Source organism: Centruroides sculpturatus, unplaced genomic scaffold (assembly GCF_000671375.1).
Source record: "Centruroides sculpturatus isolate CEXI.00-Female unplaced genomic scaffold, Cexi_2.0 scaffold603, whole genome shotgun sequence".
Classification (NCBI taxonomy): Eukaryota; Metazoa; Arthropoda; class Arachnida; order Scorpiones; family Buthidae; genus Centruroides; species Centruroides sculpturatus.
The window spans coordinates 141,593-165,295 of NW_019384857.1; the positions used below are offsets into that span (position 1 = coordinate 141,593).

The 23,703-nt window shown below is 28.8% G+C and overlaps 1 protein-coding gene across 5 annotated transcripts in view; it reads left to right on the plus strand.

Moving 5' to 3' along the window:
* LOC111630584 overlaps positions 1-23,703 on the plus strand; it is an 84,958-nt gene that overhangs the window by 46,364 nt on the left and 14,891 nt on the right. For all 5 annotated transcript variants that reach the window (XM_023374697.1, XM_023374701.1, XM_023374698.1 and 2 more), the window contains exons 8-14: positions 833-1,020; positions 2,306-2,456; positions 5,660-6,025; positions 12,017-12,192; positions 13,970-14,098; positions 14,184-14,350; positions 17,682-17,801. In XM_023374697.1, the coding sequence (XP_023230465.1) occupies positions 833-1,020; positions 2,306-2,456; positions 5,660-6,025; positions 12,017-12,192; positions 13,970-14,098; positions 14,184-14,350; positions 17,682-17,801 (1,297 nt within the window). The remainder of the gene's footprint in view (positions 1-832; positions 1,021-2,305; positions 2,457-5,659; positions 6,026-12,016; positions 12,193-13,969; positions 14,099-14,183; positions 14,351-17,681; positions 17,802-23,703) is intronic.

Genomic DNA, 23,703 nt, shown 5'->3' on the forward strand with positions numbered 1-23,703 from the left:
ATAACAATATAATCAATCACTAAATATCACTATCGTAAGATCTGTTTATTTGAATAATTTATATTTGTCATAGAAATAGCTATTCAAATAATAATCATAATAAAAACTAGTAAAAAAAATCAAAATATTAGAAAGAAGACAATGCTATATCTTAAGGCAAGTAGAATAGAAATGCATTCCTTCATCCCATATTTCTTTTTAACATAAAACTTACACAGTGTTTTTGGACAAATACAGTACATATAATTTTGTTTGTTATATCATTTCAAATTTATATTTCTTGAAATAAAATTATAAAGATTGTTGAATATTTAACATGGGTAAAGTCATGATTAAGTTAGTTTTCCATGCTTAATATTAAGTTAAGAGCTTAACAGTCAAAGCTTAATTAAGAAAACTTGAATTAGGAAGAGAGGAGATGGTGACTTATTTATGACTTTGAAGTGACATTTGCTTATCAGTTATTTAAAAGAACTATTACATCTATTTTATGTTAATTATCTTTATTATTTTGTCTTTAATTTTCAAATTAGAATTTAGATTATAGCATAAAAATTTATTATTCTGAATAAATAATGTACTTACAGTAATTTGGAAAATAAAACTCTACTTAAAAATTATCATCAAATGAATATTAACTTATTATGAAAGAGGACAACTAAAATTTAATTGTTGTTAGAAAAATTTTAAAGAATACAAATTCTTTGAAACTTTTATAGTTATAAAAGTGATTTCTGTCGGCAACATTATTACTTCAGTTTCAGAGCTTTATTTCTCTTGATCTCTCAAAATTCACATGATTTTAAAGATATTTACTAATCTATTTTTATAGCAAAACGTGGTAGAGGCCGACCAAGAAGATATGGTTTGGCAAAAGAAAATACTCAGGCATTTTTAATCCAAACTGCAGAAGGGCAGTCTTTTATGATGCAAGTTCCAACATCCAGTATACCTTCTGGGATGAGTCTGCAGGAAGTTGCTCAGGGAATTGCAAATAGTTTGAACTTAGCAGCCACACAGGTAATTATTCTAATTATTTACTTTTTAATTAATGTACAGAGAAAAATTTAAAACAGTATCTTAATATTCTTTTTTAATATCTTGCAAGAATACTATTTTAATTGCTATTTTAAATTTTTGTTTGATTTGGATTTTTTAAAATTTAATTAATATAATTATGGAAAGACATTTTTTCTTATATATTTACTGAATCCTGTCAAACTGTAAATTACAAAATAATTTTTAAAAAATTTAAAAAAAACAAAGAACCATTAGTTTGGTTCTTTGTTAATTTAGATTAAGTGTTGTTGTAATTTAAATTAACCTGTGAAAATGAATTATTTAATAGACTATCTAAAATGAAATGAAAATTTATTAATAATTAAGTTATATTAAGATAGTTATTCCAAGACCTGTTGTATAAGTTATGAATAATTGACATTAAATCTGAAAATTTAAAACATTTTTAATGTAACTGGAGAATTTTAGATGATTAAGGGCTGGTTGCACAAGTTTTAATCATAAGGTTGAATAAACCTTAATATGCTGAATTAGAGTGAACAAACATTAAATAAACAAAAACACTTAAAGCACGTTTAAAAGAAGGTAACTAAAACTGGTTTCTCTTCATGCACCCATACTAAAGAAAGTTCAGAAACAAGAGAAAACAAAAATAATTGTGATATGGTATTCTTGCTTGTAAGCTGCGCTATTGTTACCATATTTTTGTGGATTAACTGGCATGCCACATATAAGCAGGGTAGATCAGCATGCCAGTTAAACCTCAACTAAAAAATAAAATATATCAGATCTAATAAAACTAGTTGTTAAATAAATGTTAAAGAACACATTTTTCTTAGTACAATAAAATAATAACATTGTAATTTGACCAACTTAAAATTTAAAATCAGGAAGAATGTTTTCATTTACAGTGCAATAAAACAATTAGCAGCTTATTGACATTAGTATAGTAATAGTAGTTAGTCATTGCCAGCTATACTGACAATCTACCCTGATCTTAAAAATAACATTATTGTTGAGATTAGTGACAAGGTTAAATTTATTCCACTGATAGATAATCTGTAGTTTAAACAGTAACTTGTGCAACTATCCCTAAAAGTTGCTAAAATATTAATTAAACATTGAATAAAAATTGGCAGTGTAGAGGATAATTATATGGTGTTCTGTGATATAAAAGAAAGGATAAATGGTGTGTATGTGAAATATGAATTATATAAATTGCACATTCATTTATTGCCATATTGTTTAATTGATCAATAATTTCTTGAAAAATACTTTTTTAAAGCCTTTAACAGGACCTATGTCCATAATGCTGGAAACACCTGATAATGAGAATATTTCATCTAATAAGCCTACCAATGATGATGATAATGAATCTTCGAGTAATCTTCAAACAGAAACCCAGCTTTGTGAAAATAACGTTGAAAATGGAGAAGGTAAGACCAAATTTAAAAACATCATTTTTCTGAAAATTTTTTTTTACATTTAAGTACATATCTGTTAAACATAACTGCATGAATTTCTAAATGGATATTGAATAAGAAAATAAATTTATTTTAAACATTTAAATACATAGATACAACCAAGCTCAAATTATTCTAATGATTAACTTCAGATTAACTTAGTTAATTAATTTTATAGATAATTTGTAATTTGGACTAAAGATAGGCATTTAAGTCATCTTCTTGCATTAAATTTAATAATTATACTAATTTTTGAATTAAATAAAATAAATTTGAATCTTTGAAAGAAAGATTGATCTGGAGAAGCAGAGCAGGAGTTGAACCTATGACTTCTACTTATCATGCACATGCATTGTCAATTATTTTACCCAGACTTTCATTCAATTTTTGTTTCCAGACACTAATTTAAGCATTGAGATTATATCTCAAATTATTATCAGAATAGTCTAAATAATTTAATACAAAAAAGTAGCCTCATTGTCTATCTTTAGTTCAAACTACAGTGAACCATCAAAGTGGTCATGTTATGCAGAAAGAGGAATGTAGGTGTTTTTGAATGAAATCACTTAAGTAGAAATAAGAAAAGCTTTGACTGTATGAAATTTAATTTGAAATACAAAAAAATACAAAACAATTGAATATACAGTATTTTAAACAAAATCTCAGAGAAGAAAAAACAGTGTAACAAATTCAGTTTTTTGTGAATTACTCATCAATCCTGGATTGCTTTAGAATTTTACTTTTTTTTTAAAGTTTCATCAGCTACAATTTTTTTTGCTTGATAAATTGGCATAAGAACCTCAGGACAGCTAGTTGCATAGCAAGAGGCTAATATTATAAAGATTTCCAGCATATCATAAACATTCCTGTGAGATAAAGATAATGGCTTCTCTTTTTCATTATGATACAGACTTTCTTTATCTTCACTACTTTCATTCATCCCTTTATTGACCTCTTTTACAACACTTCCAAAAATCATCTTCAGAATCAACTGATTTGGTGGTCACATCATCACAATGGTAGTCAATAAATTTGTCTGTGTTTTTGTTTAATATCCTCATTTTAGTAAACCACTTCAGAGTTTATACAATACTTTTAATGAAATTTTATACTAGTATAACAACAAGAAATTTATGTCATCAAATTTAGTTGGTGTCTTCTTTCTGCTCATATCTTCAGACACAATCTGAAATCTATCCAGACATTCATGGTTCCTCTTTTTGATGTTACTTACGGTCATCTTACTAACTCAACTCAACTGTTTACCTCTTGTTATGACTTTCCAAAAAGTGGATCAGTTCACACTTCTGTGAAGATTTAGCTCTTTGTATCCTTTCTTTTACATTCTAAAAGTTAATTATTGAAAAAAGAAAGAAAAAAATGAATCTTGCTTTCAAATTAAGAATCCACACAAAGAAATTTAACAATTAGCAAAGAACACACGAAGCCAGCTCACTTTACCAAACAAAGCCAAAATATGAAACACTGACAAGGAAAGCTACAATAGTGACCTGGCATGATCTATATCATAACATAAATGTTTAAATTTGCCTCCAGTGCTGCTGCTAAAAATTGCACAGTGCTGGTGCATTGCTAGTTTGACCCTCTTTAGCATCTGTCACAACTGACACCACCATGTCTTGTTTGACATGGAAGCCGAGACGATGTGTTGATTAAGATTAGAATGTAGGTCAAATGAGCGGCCATGTATGCAGGTGATCGGATTCTGGATGGCAATGGGTTGAGAGACAGCGTACCAGAAGAGAATCACTCAGATGCCAGTTTAACAACATAATGATTTAATTTCAAAGAAAACTTGATAAATTTTACAATTTCATTAGACATTAGTTTTAAGAGGCTTATAGACAAATAGGTCACATGAGAGAGAGTTTACATGAGGTTTGTATGTTGATAAATACCTGTAGTTGAAGGATCTAGTTGTAGTCTGGATGCAGGAGAGGATGATAACAGTTCTGGCTAATGTATATTCGACTAATTAGTGAGGTAAATGTCCCTTTCCAGGAGTAGATTTGATGTCGATAGAATCTCAAATTATTTGGGTTTTGACGATGAAGTTATTCCAATTCAGAGGCAGTTTGGGTCCAAGTTGATAGTATAATCCATTTTGGAGGCACAGAGTATTGGTCAAGGTACTGGCGACAATTATCCTTAGGGTGGTGACTTTTTGACTCGGGAAAAACTAAAACAGCAACTGACTCTTTGGTTGTTAATGATGCTATTAGCACAATATCGTCTGGCCAAGAAGTCAGCAGGTTACGGGAATGCGTTGTTTTGCCATCAAGAAAGTGTAAGTGAAGATTCTGTCAGGTAGTAGATGACAACAATTATAGAATGAGTATGATGACATCTCTGACTGATTTTTGTTAAAGTTCGGATTCTCATACTAGTGGTGTTTTTAATTTATGTTACAGATTATTTAAAATTTTTCAAACTGCTGTTTCTTTTACTTAATATTATAAAGATTTCAAAAGATTATAGAAAATTTAGTTTAAATTCCTTATATACAAAGTACAATAGTTTTAAATATTTTATAATTGCAATGTGATCTCTACAGATTGAATTAAATTCTTTAAAATGGTCACTTTATCCAGGATGATTTCTTACCTTGGGACATGATCAAAGGAGTCAATGGTTACAATAGACAGGTGGTCACTGTACAGTGACCATCTGTGATATATCTTCATTGTAAAATGTATTATTTTGCAGGGACCAGCTCAAAATGGTCAACTTAAGCAGGTTGTCACATTAGCAGGTTTCACTATACATAGTATCTATAAAATTAATCAGCCAAGCTTTACTCTCAGCCTTATCATTTGATCATTGTTTTAGATGTATAGAATTTCTTGAAAATAAAACTATAAGTATTGTATAAACTCAAATTTTATAAATTTTTATTGCATTGACTGAATTTTCTAAAATTGAGATTCAATTTTTAAAAATTCAATCAATGCAAATTTTCTGAAATTTTATACTAGTATAACAAACAATCAAAATATACATAAAAACAATAAAAGATATGAAATTTACTGGAGAATTAGATTTAAACCAAATGAACTATAAACATAAAATTATATATAAAAAACACCAGTGCATTGTAGTATTAAAGAAATCAATTATTTTATACAATACATTTAAAATTAAATTTTTCTTTTCAGGTGAAAATACAATAAATGAAAAAGAAACAAATATAGATGACAACTTAACATTTTCCTCTCAGTTACCCATACCAATATCAGAACAAACATCTGCAAAACAAAATATTCATAAATCTCCTGCAATTGTTGTATTATCCCCTGCTCAATCTGCAAAAGAAAATAATAATAATAATAATAATAATAATACTATAGAGACCAGTGATATTTCAGAAAACACTACAAAATCTTCAGCAGTATTAGAAAAAGATGTTGAAAAAACATCAAAGATGACTGTTTCTTCCAACAATATTACTACTGTTGTTCCTCTTGCCAATAAACTTTTGCCAGCTATTCTTCCTAAACAAGATGCTGTAGGAGTTAAACTTGGTGAGTTTCATGCTTTTGGATTAATAATTTATTTTAGTATCTTTTGTTATATATTTTTGACTTCAGTAGGACAATTTCATAATAAATTTTATTATATCAATATCAATCAATCTTTATTAGTATAAAGGGTGGAAGCTTTGTTACTCAGGGGCAAAGTAATTACAATTATCAAGAGGTAAGTATGCCTCTTTACAAACAGAAAATCAAAATTTTTCATTAATAATTATTTTCTTACAAGTTCTTAGATTTTGTTTATTATTTGCTAGTATCATCTTCTTTCACAATTTTGATTACAAAATTATACAAGCTGTACAGCTCCTTCTCTGAAAGTTTATTCAGGTTTTCTCTAAAGTCTTGAGTTAAACTTTGCTGTATTATGTAAGATATCCATGTGACTTTCATATTTGAGTAAATTTCTCACAGGCTTTTAGTATATGTAATATTGAAAAGTTGCTTGAGTTGCACCAGTAACAATTTTTATTTACAAAATCTATATATTTATTTTCTATAAATAATGAGTTTTTATTTAAACGTAATTGAATTATTAGTATTTTAACATTTATTCCCAGTGGTTAGTTTATATATGGTTGTAGTGAAGAAATTTTTAGTATTTTTGGATATCATGAGTGATACTTTGATTGATATAAGCTATTTTGATCTTTGTTTATACTTTGTGATATTGCAGAATCTATAAGTAATGAATATCTGTATTTCCAATCATGAGTATTATTCTCAAACAAGAGGGTACTTACACTGAATGTTTGTTTAACTTTGTTTGCCATAGTTGGTTAATTTTCTGTCTATTACTTTGTTTTAAACATTTCTAGGTGTAAAAAAGTTATATTTCCGTCACTTTTAAGTTTTATTTGATAGAATTTTATTATACATTTTAAAAAGAATGGGAAGAACCAGAGTCAATTTGTCTCATGTCAAATAGCATATCCAGGCATGGTTTTTATAGTCTTCAAAGAAAGTAAATATGGAATTGTTCCAGATCATATAAGAAATTGAGACCCCAAATTGGTCTTGCATAATATATAATTGAATTTATTATAAAATTATACAATCTCACATGTAGGTATATATTAGAGATTTTTAATCTTGAGCATAGAAATAAATTATCAATTATTGCTTTTACTTTTCTATTTAATTTTGTAACATGTGATTTAAGACTTCTGTTTGATTCAAAGGTCATTAGTCATTCTCTTTGACTAATTGAAGAGGTAAATTTTCTAAATACAGTTTGGTTTCTTTTTCTGAGATTTTATTGTTATTTCTGAAAATCATTATCTTTGTTTTATTGGGATTAATTGATAGGTGCAATGATTTAAAGAATAAATTAAATGGTTGATTTTCCTTTGTAAAGAAATTTTTGTTGGTGTCATAAGAACTAAGTCATCTGCAAATGATACATAATGAAAAGGTCTGCCTGCAATTTCAATGCCATCAGTGGAGTTTGTGAAGAGTTGGTCAATTTGTCAAATAAAAATTAAACAGGTTAGGAGAATGCAATTGTCCTGTAGAATTCCATAAGATAATTAAATGAAGGAGATATGTTGTTTCCTTGAATGATACTAGTATTATAGTCCAAAAACAACTTAAGCACTGTGTAGGAGAACTTTTCACCTGTTCCTTTCTCTCTCAAATTTTGGACCAAAAGTGGTATATAGACTGTATCAAAAGCTTTCTCAATATCTTTAAAAGCTATAAATAGTTTGTTTTTTAGACAAGTGAAGTTGAATGACTGATAGCAACAAAAATATCACAGATTCTGTCCCTCTGTTTTTTATATATGCATATTGAAATTTGGATTCTAAATCCATTTCACTAGTCCATCGTTGAAATTTTTTTGCTAAAATTGCCATAAAGGATTTTCTTAAGGTTGGTAAAAGAGATATTGGTCAGTAATTGTTAGGAAGGAGTTTATCTCCCCTTTTGAATATCATATAGAGCTAAACAGAATTCCATGAATCAGGATATGAAAGTGTGTTGTACATTTTGTTGAATATATCAAGTAACAGATCTTGCTGAATTTGGTAGTAATTTAAGAAATTTAGTCAGGATATGGTCACTTCTCAGTGATGAATTACTGTGCTTCCTATTGATTAAGTCATTTAATTCTTTTGTGAATTTTGAATCTAGATATTCGTTATGAAGTGGTTTTATAGTTGAAGAAAATTGAATAGAAAGGATTTTTGGAAATCGCCCACAGAAATTTAACCTGTTTCAAAATTTATTTTTGGAGAGTTGTTGCTGGAATCGATGTTAATCCAGAATTTTCTAATTGTTGATCAAAAATGTTTACTTTTTCCTTTATCATTTATTAAAGTAGTTTCCAAGTTTGCAAAGTATCTTTTCTAATAAATTTTATTATTGGACTATACAAGGGCTATCAAGAAAGTAATTTTTGTTTAATTAAAATAATAATTCTAAAAAAGTATATTTCCAGAAATAAATGAGTTAAAATTACTCTCTTCTATCCAGAGAAATTTAACACAGATATGGATCACAATTTAAATTTAATATTTATTTCTTACTATATTTTCCAAATGCATTTCGCCTGTTGGCCTCATCAGTGGATACAATGTTTTACATTTTTAGTACTTTTATACTTAATCACAGTATCCCAGCATGCCTCTATGCATATGCCAGTATTTAAATTAATTGTATTTACATAATGCATGTTGCATAATATGTAGATGCATGCTGGGATACTGTGATTGAGTATAAAAGTACTAAAAATGTAAAACGTTGTATCCACTGATGAGGACAACAGGCGAAATGCATTTGGAAAATATAGTAAGAAATAAATATTAAATTTAAATTGTGATCCATCTCTGTGTTGAAAGAGTAATTTTAACTCGTTTATTTCTAGAAATATACTTTTTTAGAATTATTATTTTAATTAATTTATTTAATAACAGATCCCATTGCTTTTAATTTTAATTTTATAGTTCAATAATTTTTGTTTGGAAATTGATAAAAATAAAACATCAGTACAGTGAAAGGAATTTTATAATACACAGCTTTATTTTTCAACATAGTCTCTAGCCAAATTTAAACACTTGCCATAACATGTATTCTATTATGATAAAATTCTGTCCCCTGTGATTTCAATCATGTCAATGACTACTTCATGAAGAACTGTGTGCAAAATCTGGAAACTTATTAGAAAGTTTTGAAATTGTAAATCTGCAATTCTCTCTAACCTTTTCATCAATCTTTTGTACAAATTCCTCAGTCACCACAAGTAGCCAGCCACCTCTCTGCTCATTATGGACATCTGTCTGCACATTTTTGAACATATGTCATCATTGTATACTCCATTCTCACACATTATGTTCTCTGCATAAATTTTGCATAGTTGATGAATTTCAACAATTTCATAGTTTTTGGCTAACAGAAATCTTATCACTGAGTTTACCTCACAGCTAGCAGGATTCTCAATGGCATATGTGGTAAGACAACAGAGAGCACAACTTGGACCCTTCCAATGCTGGATGCATACAACTCACTCTACACTGTTGCAAAAATCGGGGCCATTGCCTCCACTTCTGTCAGCACCTCATGAAAACAGAAGTTACTTTCCAGATAGCCCTTGTATTTTATATCTGTCAAGGTAAAGAAATTAACATAAATCCTTTTTTAAAAATTGGCTGACGGATTTACATATTAGTAAAAATATGTAGAAAGACTAAAATGTCTTCACTTTTGTCATGTCCAATTGCTGGAAATGACTTTTAGACTTTTTTGCATGTTTATGCAGGGGCATAGTCTCTAAAGAAAGGTAATCTCTGCAGTGGAAGATTGTTATTTCCAGTGATTGGACATGGTGAGAGTGAGGACATTTTAGTCTTTCTATATATTTCTATTAATTGACATAAATTATTTTACGAACATACACTAAATCCTTTATATTGCAAAGTTTTTTGGCAGTATTATATGTTGTTAGAGTTTTATTTCATTTATTTATTGTCATATACTTTTTAAAATTTAGAATATAATTTTGATATAAATTTTTTTTGTTGAAATTCTGCATAAATAAACAATAAACTCAGTACTTAATGTTTTATGCATTCTTTATATGAATTAATAAATAAAATTATTTGATTGATTGATTTAGTAATAATGAATATAAAAGTTATCAAAATTTTAAGTTAATTTATAACTGACATTTTGAAGTAGGAAAAAGACTATGATTAAATGTGCTGTAAAAATAATAAATTTAACCCCAAGGTCTTGTCATGAAAGATTAGTGTATTTTTCTTATTTGTAATGTGTGTAAAACAGAATAATTAATTTAAGTAAAATGCTATTTAAAGCTCATATATTTCGTATATCATACATTTACAGATTTATTGTATTAATATAATAATAATAATAATAATAACAACAACAGCCACCAGTGTGAACCGAGTATAACCCACTAAACCCAACATAATAATAATAGCAATCATGGCTCAAAAGGCTCTCTACAATTAGGCCCATGATTTTGTTGACAAAACTGCATCAAACAGTTGGTTAGCTTGAGGATGCCTCTTTGGGGAGATGGAAGGTGATTGGCATACAGTATCAGGTCATAAATACTAAAAACTACATAAAACACATACTCAAAGATATAACACTCATGCAGAAAATGTCACATCATGCTAAAAACTATACAACACATCACTTCTGGTTGCAAGCTCATGGCACAGAAAGATTGTTTACATAAACATAATCAAATAGCAAATATAATACACCAAGAGCTTGCAAACAAAGAAATTATTAGACATCCACAAACCATAATACAAATACATTCCACAGACAGTATTGGAAAACAACATGCAGAAAATGTACTATGACAGAGTCATAATCACAGATAAAACAATTTACCACAACAGATCAAACATCACATTCATTGACAAACACAATAAAATCACATACATTATAGACATATCCATTCCAAACACTCACAATGTACAAAATACATACACTGAAAAAAATCAGCAAGTATGCAGAACTTACACAGAAAATAAGGCTTTTGTGAGTATGGATCTCTATCCATACACACAAATGCCTTATTTTCTACTGCACTTACTGTACCTGTCATTCTTTCCTCTACAGGTGTCATACCATACACACTACACAAAAGCTTGGGAACATTACAGTTGATTAGAAACACACCAGTATATTGAATACATTACACACTGATAAATTTATTTCATTTTTGTTTTGTTTTGGTTGCTATGCCTTGACTCTGGTCTGGCTTAGTATGTAACAATCAGTGTCAACCAAGTATGACCTACTACACCCAACATAATAATAATAAAGAGGATTTTATAGAGAATGATAAATTCATAAAATAATTTAAATATAGATGTCTGTATTCATATTTTGATGCAATATTTATTTATTGGTTTTCAATTGTTGATTGATTCATCATTGATTTTTTTTCTTTAATTGATTGGTAAAATGTAAAAAATTTTAGTTTGAAAATTAATAATTTTATTATAAAAAATCTGATAATTCGATTTCTTTAATCTACTGTACTAATTATTTTCAAGTAAGTTTTAATATTTATTAATTTTTTAAACTTTGGCTGCAATTTGAAGAAATTGTAGACCTATAAATTCACGCTGTTGTCCATCTCTCTGTCATTCCTTAATCTCAAGACCATTGTTAGATAGATGAAAGTCAAGACCAGTTATGGAAAACTTAGGGGCAGCAAGCCCCAATTAACTATATATGAACTTCCAGTTTGCAACAGAAGTCACATTAATTTCAGTTTAAAAAATTTTTTCCTGAAAGGAGTAAGATAGATGATCAGCATGATTGAAAAGTTGAATAAATGACTTGGTATATAGTTGTCAAAAAGAGAATAAATCAAATGTATTAAAGAATAAAAATAAAGGGTTTCAACTAATTTGTGAAACATATCTTATATATTTTCTTATTAAAAATCAGGAATTTATTTATGTATAATAATAGGAAAATTGTTTATTTGAACAGGATTAAAAGCTGCAGAAACGGATATAGAAAAATTGGTTTGCTCAAAATGCAACTTTCAAGCTTATTATCCTCAGCAATATCAAGAACATCTTTCTACCCATGCCAAAGAAGCACAACACTGTAAATGCTGCAGTTTTCTCTGTTTTGAAGAAGAAGAACTTATTAAACATTATAAAGTTAGAATCTTTTTACATTGAAATAGTAATTATTTTTAATCTATTATTAAATTATTAACTTTTTGTTGTTTTTTAATAATTGTGGATTTTTTTTACATCTTTTTAAAAATGAACACATAAAATTTAAAGTTAATGATAAGAATACAGCATATAACTCTCTTAAAACTTTTTTATATTCTTAAAACATTCTTATATATATATATGTATATATTGTCGCGGGAACAAATGGCAACCAGTCATTAGGAACACAAAGGTATTTATTAACTCAGACAATGTAAAACTCCTGCAGCTTGTAGTAGAGAACAAGAACCGCTCTCAGCCTGAGAGCTGGCTGTTATATACTACAGAGACATGGTAGAAACATGGTAATTTGTTAGTATTTATTAGTATTTACATATGTTCTCAGACAGGGAGACCATACACACAAAAAAAAAAAAAAAACAACCTGCATCAATGAGGTTTGAACTGGAGACCTTCGCTCGATAGGCGAAGCCGCTAACCTCTACCCCATGAACGACATGGTGGGAAGAGCGAACTGCGGCATTATTATATATGTATGTTATTTCTTCATCATAATGTTTTAATTTGTATTTCTATTACTTTCAATAATAGTTACTATAGAGTTCTTAACCAAAATCTTAGTTTTATTCATATATTAATTTCCCATATCTCTTTTTAAGACATTAGAGTAATAAGCCTGTATGCCCAAAAAATATGCTCATTGGAAGACTGCAATTACTGCAAGACTGCGATTAGAAAAAATTGTAGATGTATAAATTCCCACTTTCATCTGTCTCTTTCCTTAATCTCTTGAACAGTGTTAGATAAATGAAATTCAAGACCAGATATGGAAACCTTAGGGCAGGAGGCTCCATTTAACTATATATGAACTTCCAATGCAAATCAGAAGTAGCGTTATTTCAATTCAAAAATTTTCCCCTGAAAGGTGTTAGATAGATGACCAGCATGACTCCATTGCTAACAGAAAAGTATGATGTATGAGGACAGGTTAATACTAGTTTTAGGTGGAGAGTATATAATTTAAAATAAATAAATTAAAAATATGATTAAAAATTGCAGCCCGGCATTATGACAATGTTACAATAAATAATTGTTCATATTAAATCATTTTCTATATTATGATTAATTAAAAAGTTTTTTACCTAAAATACATTTTTAAAAAGATGGTTCATTTTTAAGAAGTACTGAATGGGAAATTTATTTATAAACAAATTTTAAAGCATACATTTCAAAAGAATAGATGTAATTATGGGTTTTTTTATGTTTAAGTACATACACATAGTCAAATGAAGTTTTCATTTTAATGTTTCTTTTCTTAGATTCATACTTTTAAAAAATTTATCTAATATCAAGCAGTTTAAAATTTGCAAGTGGCTCATTCTTGAAATCACTTTTATAACAAAATAGGTCTTGTTTTAAATCAAAACTTCAGTCTGTTTATAATTCTACCATATTGTCTACTCTGTTAGATCAAACAAATTTAATAACATATATAAAATGATAATTTTAAGTTAAAAATTATTTAATGAAAAAGTTATTAAATTTATATAAAATTGAAATTCAATTAATGAAAGTTTATCTGTAGTTTTTTAATTACTAAAAACTGATGTTTTTATGAAGTTTGAGTTTAAATTTGAATTTAAATGAAAATATAGATTATTGAGATTATTAATAATATAAATTTAAATAAGATGAAGATAAAATTATTTTTTTATATATAATTGAGATTTGAAATTGGATATTTTACGATACTTAGGAGCAACATCCAAAATGTATATGTGAAGTGTGCAATCATACTGCAGAACATGCGTACGTGATTAAACGTCATTTACTACGACACTCAGACAATGGCTGTACTTGTGAAATTTGTGGTAAAACTTATAAGGTAAAAATAACACTACATAATATTTAATAAGGTATTATTTTAATAATAAAAGAATAAAACAAATTTCTTAAATTTTTTTTATTAGGATCATTATATTTTAAAAATGCATCTGAAAATGGTTCATATGCCAGCAGATGTGTTGTTTGAATGTGATATATGCAAGAAGAAATTTAATAGGCGAGCACATTTAAAAAGACATCTGCGTACCCATGATCCAGATAAACCATTTAGATGTGATCAATGTGATTACAGGTTAGCAATAGTTTGTATTATTTGTAAATTTTTAACTTGCAACATAAAGTTTCAATATATCACTTTTCATAAATTAAATTATTAAAATGCATATTTACAACTTAATTATCTCAGAATTATCAAATGATTGATACAGTTAAGTCATCTAAAGAAAATAAACAGATGTAATAGTTTGTGGTTTGTTTTATTTGCCAATTATTAGCATTATAGGCCTCTAATTGTGAGTTGGGAGAATCCATCATTTAAAATATCATTGATGGCTTAGTACTCTCAATATTGATAATGGTAGCAATCAATTTAGATATTTGAAAATTTGAAACAATTGTCATTCATAATCCTTATAAAATTATTAGTAGATAAGAGAGTGATCTGGTTACAGACTAAAACCATTATTATATTATATAGTAATGGTTTTAAATAAATAAGATTTGACATTAAGTGCTAAGATTAAGTTCAGTCACATCATGTAAAAAAATCCAACAACATTTAAAATTATGCATGGTGCCATCTGTTATGATATTTTATTAAAAAACTTTGTTTTAATTATTATAAAATGGCAAAAAGCTTAATTTTGAGGGTAGGGATGAGTTTTTTATAAAAACAAACTTGTAAATGTTAATAATGAATAAAATCATCATCAAGTCCACTCCTACTCAAGATATGACATACAATCCCCCTCTGTCTGCCCACCCCATTGATCTTTAATCATCAAAATTTAATAACATCAATGCCCCTAATACACAAACCTCTCTGCAAAATTTCAAAACTTTCAACAAAAAGCACAGAAGTTATTAAGTTTCAAAGAGGGTGTACAAAATTGAGCCTCACATACTAAAATCCATACATACAGAAGAAATCCTAAATTTTTATGTATTTTTTGGCATTTCAAGACTCCAAGTCCAAAAATGTAAAAACCTTGGTGGTCATTTTTTTATCATTTTTATACTTTCCCTCTATTATATAACACAACCAAAAAATAATAGGAAGAGTCAATGTGTCTACAATAACTGATGACTCCAATTGTTTTGTTATATAAGTTTCATTTGCTATTTATACATTTTATACAAAGATGGATTAAATATTTTATATTACCCAAGATCATTGTTAGTGTTAGTAGTCACTAAGCAAAATGCAAACAAAATATTGTTGTAAGATAGATAAGAAGAATTAAATAAAATCTAAAAATGATAAAAGAACTTTATGGTAATAAAGTTCTCCATTGCTAATGTTGTTTGAGTGATATATGAGACATTATGAAGATGATAAATGTTTACATATATAAACATCTCAAAGCCTGATGTATTAATAATAAATTAAATGACAGCCTTAATTAATTGGGCTACTTTATGTTACAATTAATAATTAGAAATTAAGTAATTTGGTACCAGAGGTAGACATTATGTTCTAGTACCATCTCTTATCAAAATTAATAATATAATTTAGAATAGTCTGGAAAGAAAAGAATTGGCCTGGAGTTGGAATTGAACCTGCAATCTCTGCTTACCATGTGGTGCGCTGTCCAGTTATGCCACTCATAACTGCCAGTAAGTGGAGGTAGCAGGTTTGACTCCTGTTCTGGGCCAATTCTTTTCTTCCAGACTGTTCTAAATTATATTAAATTATTATAATTATTAATTTTGATAAGAAATGGTGCATAATGTCTACTTTTAGTAACAAATTACTTGATTTCTAATTATTAATTGTAGCATAAAATAGCCTGATTAATTAAGGCTGTCATTTGGTTTATAGATGATAAATGTTGTGGACAGTAAGGATTCAGATTCTAATAAAGGTCAAAAAATTACATGAATTGATTGCATCTGATCAACAAATGACACTTTAAATGATAGAAGACTAGGCCTAGATTTACAAACACTTCATATCATAAGTTACAATAAAATTCATTGTAAGTTGACAGATGCAAAAAGTTTCATATTCATAAAGTATATCATAAGTTAAAATATAAAAATATATATGGTAATTACAAGACTAAAAAGTCTTGTAATTACCATGATATCTAAGAGCTCTTATAAGGTAATGTACTGAGAAAGGTGATGTTTGAGTATTTGGCTCTGTCATTTTTTACTGATCATCTCTTTTAAATATTTCCAATTTGAAACTTCTAAGTTGTCAAATTATGAAAAAAAGTTGATAGAATTCCTCTTGGTGGAATTAAAATGTTTGTAGAATGTCAAACCAAAAAATCTTATTCGTTTTAATTTAATGTTATTTTTTTTAACCAAAAAAACTATTAGTTTGTCAATTTCTTTTGAACTTTTCAATATTTCTATTAATATAATCACTAGTATCAATTTTAGGAAGATTCATTTCATGTCTAGATCAGTTACAGTTTTTGGTAAAAGCAAGTTTTAGATACTATCTATTATATATATAAATAATTTACCTACCCATTTTAATTTTAATGAAATAAAATGTTATTTTTCCTTTGATATTGCAAGCACATGGCATGAGAAATTTTTGAAAATACATCACTAAGGAATCCCTTCTTATTGGCTCTGTTAAAATGGAAATTGTTGCTAGTGATGTTATATAAACATATTCTTGTTACCAATCTCTTCTGTTTTGTTGTAAATACTACAATGTGTTTTCTTGAATGTGAAATATAAAATGTCATTAGTTTCTGGTAATTTTATGGTATTGGTAAGATATTATGTCTTATCTTAAAAGACTTTTATGAATCCAGGCTCTGGTTTTTACTTATTTATAAGACTTTGATAAAATCTAATCTTCTCAACAATGTCCAACTACAGTATTTTGCAATAATAACTTAGACAAAATATGGGATTACAGACTTAAATCATCCCTCTTATTTTGTTGATTTACTTCATGCTGATTCTTTTCTCTTATAAGCAAATCAATGATGAAAGAAAACAATATAAAGGATGTGACAAATGAATTGGTGACAATAAATGTCAATGAGTATTAATAAATACACTTTGAACAAGTATGAAAATGTATAGCTTCTTAAGAATTATAGTTTGTGAAGTACAAGAAAAATCCTGGGCGAAATTTGGTTAGATAATCTAGAATGAGATAATTAGAATATGTAAAAAAACTGTGTAATGTTGGAATCTTAAAACAGTTTGAATTTGAAAAAAATATTTGCAACAAAGAAGAACCAGATGTTTATAGAATAAATAAAAGATCAATAAAACATTACTTGATTACTTGATAATTAATAAAAGAGTATATAGAAATAATTGTGATGGCTAATGTAAATAGATATTTATGCTGATAAATATTTGTATACAATTCATATTTATTATTAAGTTTTTTTATTATTAGTAGTAATAATTTTTGAATTTTTAAGGGGATGTGAAAGATCAGATATAAACAAACATATATTAATTCATGAAGAACCAAAGCATATTTGTGATTTATGTGGAAAAACATTTCGGCATATAAAAAATAAAGAATTACATTTGAAAAGGTAAGTTTTTCAAATTACTTAAGTTTTTCATACTTTTTTTAATTAGAAAAAAGTGAAGCAGTGATTCTACTTATTAAATAAATAAAAGAATACTGTAATGCCATGTTTCCATTTTGTTAATTTATAGTTATTTAAAATCTGTATTTTTCAAATTGGGAATGTTGGTGTTTATAACCTGCCACATTAGCATGTGCTACTGCTGCTGCTTCTGCCACTGAGGATAATTTTTAATTGCTGCATGTCTGCATTTAACATCATGTATTAAGCATGGTATATTATTTTGTTGTCAAATTGGATTTATGGCAAAATAAGAGTGCTAAGAAGTTAAATACTGTAATGCATCCTTTCTCAAAGTGGGCGATAATGCCCCCTTGTGGGCGCTGGAGGCTTTCAGGGGGCAGTAGAAGTCTCAGTGATTAAATATGAGTTTTATTTCTTCTCATTGAAACATTCTTTGATCTCAGAAATAGGATATGGGTCACACCCTATCTATCCTTCCATATAATAATGCATGTTCAAACATTATATTTGCAATAACTGTTTTTAAGATATGCAACAGATGGTAATGTAAAAAGGTAAGTTAAAAAATATGGGGCACTAGATTTTTTTTAATCTCAAAGTGGACAGTAGTCGAAATAAGTTTGAGAACCTGTGCTGTAACATATAGATGTTGAGAAATAGATGGTTGTCTTTTGGCAAAACAATTTGAAATTTCTTGTCAAATTTAAAATATCAACTTTTGACTGTTTGACCAGTGGAGGATTAATCTCTGTCTGATTTCTGTTGTCTATTATCTGGTATTCAGAAAATACTGGTTGATTTTTGGCTCACTTTTAAAAATTGAAAGTAATTGCTATTTTTGTAGTGTTTTATACAAAATTTTACATGCTTAATAATTGATGTGTACTCTTTAATAATTCTCCTATAATTTCTATCAGAGTACAATTTTGAAGCATATAAGACCTTAATAACGAAGATTAAAAAAGAAGAAATGCATTTACTTTTCTTGCATGAGTTCAAACTCGGTTATAATGCTTCCCAAGCAGCAACCAGTATCAAGAGAGCAGGGGAGAAGGGTCCACAAGTGATAGGTGATTTTAGAAATTCCGTAGTGGCAATGAGAGCCTTGAAGATGAAGAAGGTAGAGCAGGGGTGTCCAGCCCATGGACTGCATGCAACCCAAGGCAAGTTCCATGTGGCCCAATAAACATGTAAACAAAACTGACAAATGTTTTAATTTTTTTATTATTTATTTTATTTCAACAGCGTAAACTCAAAAAAGAAGTTTCACAAAGCCGTAAACTTTTATTTATATTTTATTTTTGAGCAGAAAGGAAATATTTTCAAATACTTGGAGATGTGTGAATGAGGAAGGATTACTAAATAAAGCTGGAGTTATGACGCAAAGGATTATAGACCCAAATTTGGGGAAAGGTGAGAAAGGACAAAAGATAGAGTAGTGAGAAAGGGTAAATAGATCTTCTGTTATACAAATATTGACTATTAATTTTCCAACTTTTCTCACTTCTTTATCTTTTGTCCTTTCTCTCCTTTCCCTCTCATTTGGGTCTATTATCCTTTGAATCACAACTCCAGCTTTATTTAGTATTTTTTCCAACTTTGCAAGATTTGAAAACCTAAAAACAGGAATAAGAAATAACAAAAACACAGTAAATTAATCATTTTGGTATTTAGATTTAATGTTATCAGGTTAGTGTTGTTTGTTTATATTTATTTATAAATTATAACATGCACAAAATAAAAAAAAATAATAATATTAGTCACAAGTATTCACAATTTATAATTACAAAGATCAGCACACGTACACAACTATTTGTTCAAGAAGCATTGCACATATCTGAGGGTTTGACCCTGCCTATCCTTCTTTTTAAGTGCTCGTTTTTGCTATTCCCTTTCTCTTTCCTCTATCTCTCTAGTCTACTTATGCCTATGCACAGTGGTGATATTCGGCGGGTTCGCACAGGTTCGGCCGAACCCATTGTTAAACACATGTAACATTTCTCAGTGGTTTTGTTTCTTTTAAAAAATATATTAAAATATACGTATTATATTCTGTAACACTACTAAACTAGAGCCTTATACCCCGTTTGCCTTGGTGCAACCTCCATCGACCGTTTCAATCTCAACTGAAACGAGATTTAATCGCTATCAACTCAAGAGAGTTCTTGAAACTAGGTCCAGTCATACGAGAGATCCCACAATNAAAAACATTATTTTTATATTATTTCGACAACTTTTACAAGAATTAACTGTACTACACAATTTCACATGCGATTCTTTACATATTTTCTCATACTATGAAACAGCGAGGGGAAAGGTTCACTTTCCCAAATAAATTATAACTTCACAGTTCTAAAATAATGTATACTCACCTAAATACTGTCTAAAAACAACAGATTAACTAATTAGAGCTAAAAACGATTTATTATTTATCAAAAAAATATAGTTCTGGCATAAACAATGTTAAATTTTAACTGACTTAATTTTGCGAATGCATCTTTTTTATTTATATGGGTATCTTAAGGTCAGTTTTTGTGCTAATGTTGCTAATGCACCATTTGAGCGAAAAAAAATTGTTAAGGAAAAATTTTTTGTTAGCGAACCCTTTGTTAAATATTTTGAATATCATTATTGCCTATGCAAACATCATAATACGCGCTTTCGATTCGTCACTTTTCTGTCATAGTTTTTCCATTTTATAATTACGTGACTCATAGCCTGGTGATAATGGAGAAAAGAGACAGATAAGACATCCGTATATGTCACAGTTATGATTTCACAGATTCGAGACAGCTTGATAGCCCGAACAGTCCCAGGCTTTCACTCGTGCACGCTAAGTGACTTTCATTACAAGCATTTAGCTTTCCGAAGCTTATGACAAGAATTGTTTGGCATTGACGGCCGCAAATTTCACACCAATAAGCTGCTTCGATTTGTTCGATTATGTTATCTACTCAATTTCATATTTATTTTCACATTTTCACTTTGCGGTCCTTCTCTGTTTTTTTTCCCGTTATTTACACGTGTAGGTCATTTCACTGTTATCCACATTTGATATCATCATTTATCACATACTGTCATGACGCTCTTGTCTGTCCGCTACAACTGTCAAGAATTAACACGATTGGCGAAGCGTAGTGACAGCGGGCCAATAGAGAGCAGGGTCCTTGCCATAATGCGGTTTGCGCACCAATTTTCATACGTGCGTTAATCGAGCCAAATATTTGGCTGTTCGGCCACGCTCCTGGCCGAATATTCGGTATTTGGCCTGGGGCCAAATATACTATTCATTACAACACTATTAATGACATATAAATTAATTGCTAAAAATATATTTCAAATAATTACTAAATTATTGATTGTTACATTGTTTACTGAAAATTTTTCATGAAATAATTGATTGCCTGATTCTAGAAGAGAATTAGGGAGTGATTCCTCATGAAGCTCAATAAGTCTTTAACTATTAAATATTTTGAAATAGGATATAAGTTTAAATTTATTTATTTAACAGTGATACAGTGATTGAATAGTAAAGCGTACCAAAAGGTATTGCCTTGGTGAAGAGTAGAGGTGAGAGGGAGAGGAGGAAGTAGGGGTGAGGATGGGGAAAAGTTAGGAAAAGAGGAGAGGGTCGCGTGAGCGCTTACTCCGGTTTGTTTTTTTTTGCAGCANGTTATGGCACTGTCTGCACGACGCAACAAGCTGGTGGTACAGTTAACATTCACTACTAGAGCTACTCCCTCACTAGCAGTGCCTGACGCTACATGCAACAGGCACCCAGACACACCAGAAGGAGCAGTGTAGGCGGCCTATATGGGCTAGGTGGGTGCTGAGAGTGGCCAAGCTAGCTTGGCCGTAGGATCCACTGGCTGGCTAGGGACCCGATCCCAGCTTGGGTTGGTCCCACCAAAACAAAAAATAGATGAGTTCACTCACCACTATGTCTGCCAAAATTGTCTTCTAAAGTCTTTAAGTTGGAAAAACCAAGATGTCTGCCTATGTTGTCTTCTTGGTTCTTGTGGACAAGGAAGGCAAGATGGATGGCACCAAAATGCAAACTTTTCAAAATAAAAGTTTGCAAAAAAGTTAGGCTTAGTACTCCTAAGCCTGACTGGCTAGCTAACCCTAACTTAGGACTAGTTTCCTATTCTATAACACTGATAATACCAGACTAAGCCTAATGTTAGGCTTAAAACCTATAACTTAGAATAATTCTGACCAGGAGCTCAAGAGAAACACGTCTTACCTGCTTGAAGTCTACACTCACTTTATTTATTTAACAGAATAATTTTAATACAATTATAATTATTTAAAATGAAATAAATGAGAGCATAATCAAGGATCTTTTTCAGATAGCTTTTTAACAGGAGTAAAATGTAACCTGAAAAAAGTAGCACATTAACACTTTAAATTAGTATTGATTATTTTTTTTATAGCATACAATATAGGTTATTAATAATTCTTTTATGTAATTAGGTGCTAAGTTCCAATATTTTTTCACTTGCCAAACTGAAGATTGAGTCTCCTAATAATTTACATTACAGAAGAATGAAATCATATTTTCTCCTGATTATATAGATATTGTTTTTGATGAATTAAGAAGCAGCTTTATAATATAATTATACTTGTTATTGAATTAATAATGCTATAATTAGGCAGTAAGAGTTGTTTTATGTATAAATGTTTAATAATATCTTTTTTTGTGGATATTATAAAAAAACTACAGAATCAGTATAATTCAATCCATAATAATTCTGTAAAAATTGATTAAGCTTTACATGCAGTTTATTCAAAATATATTTGGGAACCAATCTCCTTGAAACAATCTCCTGGAAAGCAAAATTATATATTCATACATTTCATTCAATATGAATATTCAAATATTTATATTCAAAATTTTATATTCATATAAAATTTTGCTTTTTATATAAATATGATAATTATTTCATTATTTTCATTGACACAATATGTAAGAACTTTTTTGTTATATCCATAAATTTTGATGTTTGATTTGAGAAATGGTATATGACCATTCCATCTGAACTTGTTATCTGTATACCCTAAGTATTTCAGAGTAAACTTTGTGAACTAATTCTTTATTAATTCATATCTGTAATTCTTCTTTTTCAGCAGGATTATTTTTATTATTAAATAAAAGCTTTGTTTGCATTGATGTTAAGGTTATTTGTTAGAAAATACTCTGTTAAACTATTAAGTTGATGATTTGACTATTTAAAGACAATTAAGATTATGATCTGAACAAGTCAAAACAATGTTACAGCATATGCTATTATATTTTGCACAAACAAGTGAAATATATTGTTTATGAATATTTTAAAATGAAATTGGCCCTAAAGCATACTGATCCTGGAACTTTTTTATCTCAGTTATAAAATGATCAGAAACTGCATTATTTTCACATAATATTTTTTGTATTTTACAAGGACCTTACCCATTTTAAAACAAACTTGCAGGGACCAATTAAATAATTTTTGTCTTCATAATATCAATATTAACACTATCGAAAACGTTCAAAAGCCTTAGTTAAGTTCATGAAGAGGCCATATATATATTAGAGCCATCAAGATCTTCATTTACAGTTTGCTTATACAGTAGAACCTCGAAAACTCAGCTCTCGATAACCCGGCACTCCGGATAACTCGGGCACACCCTGGCAGGGCAAAAAAATCCTTAGTTAATTAATTTTCATTATAGACAGCTTTATAAAAGTATAAAAGCTCTCATAAAGTATTTTTCTGAGGTCTGTCTTATCAGGTAAATTACTGTACACAGTGTATTCATTAATTTTCATTTTCATGTAGTAAAGGCTCTATGCCTTCATAAAGGANAGGGTTAACAGGTCTTCTTCTGTTTGAACTTG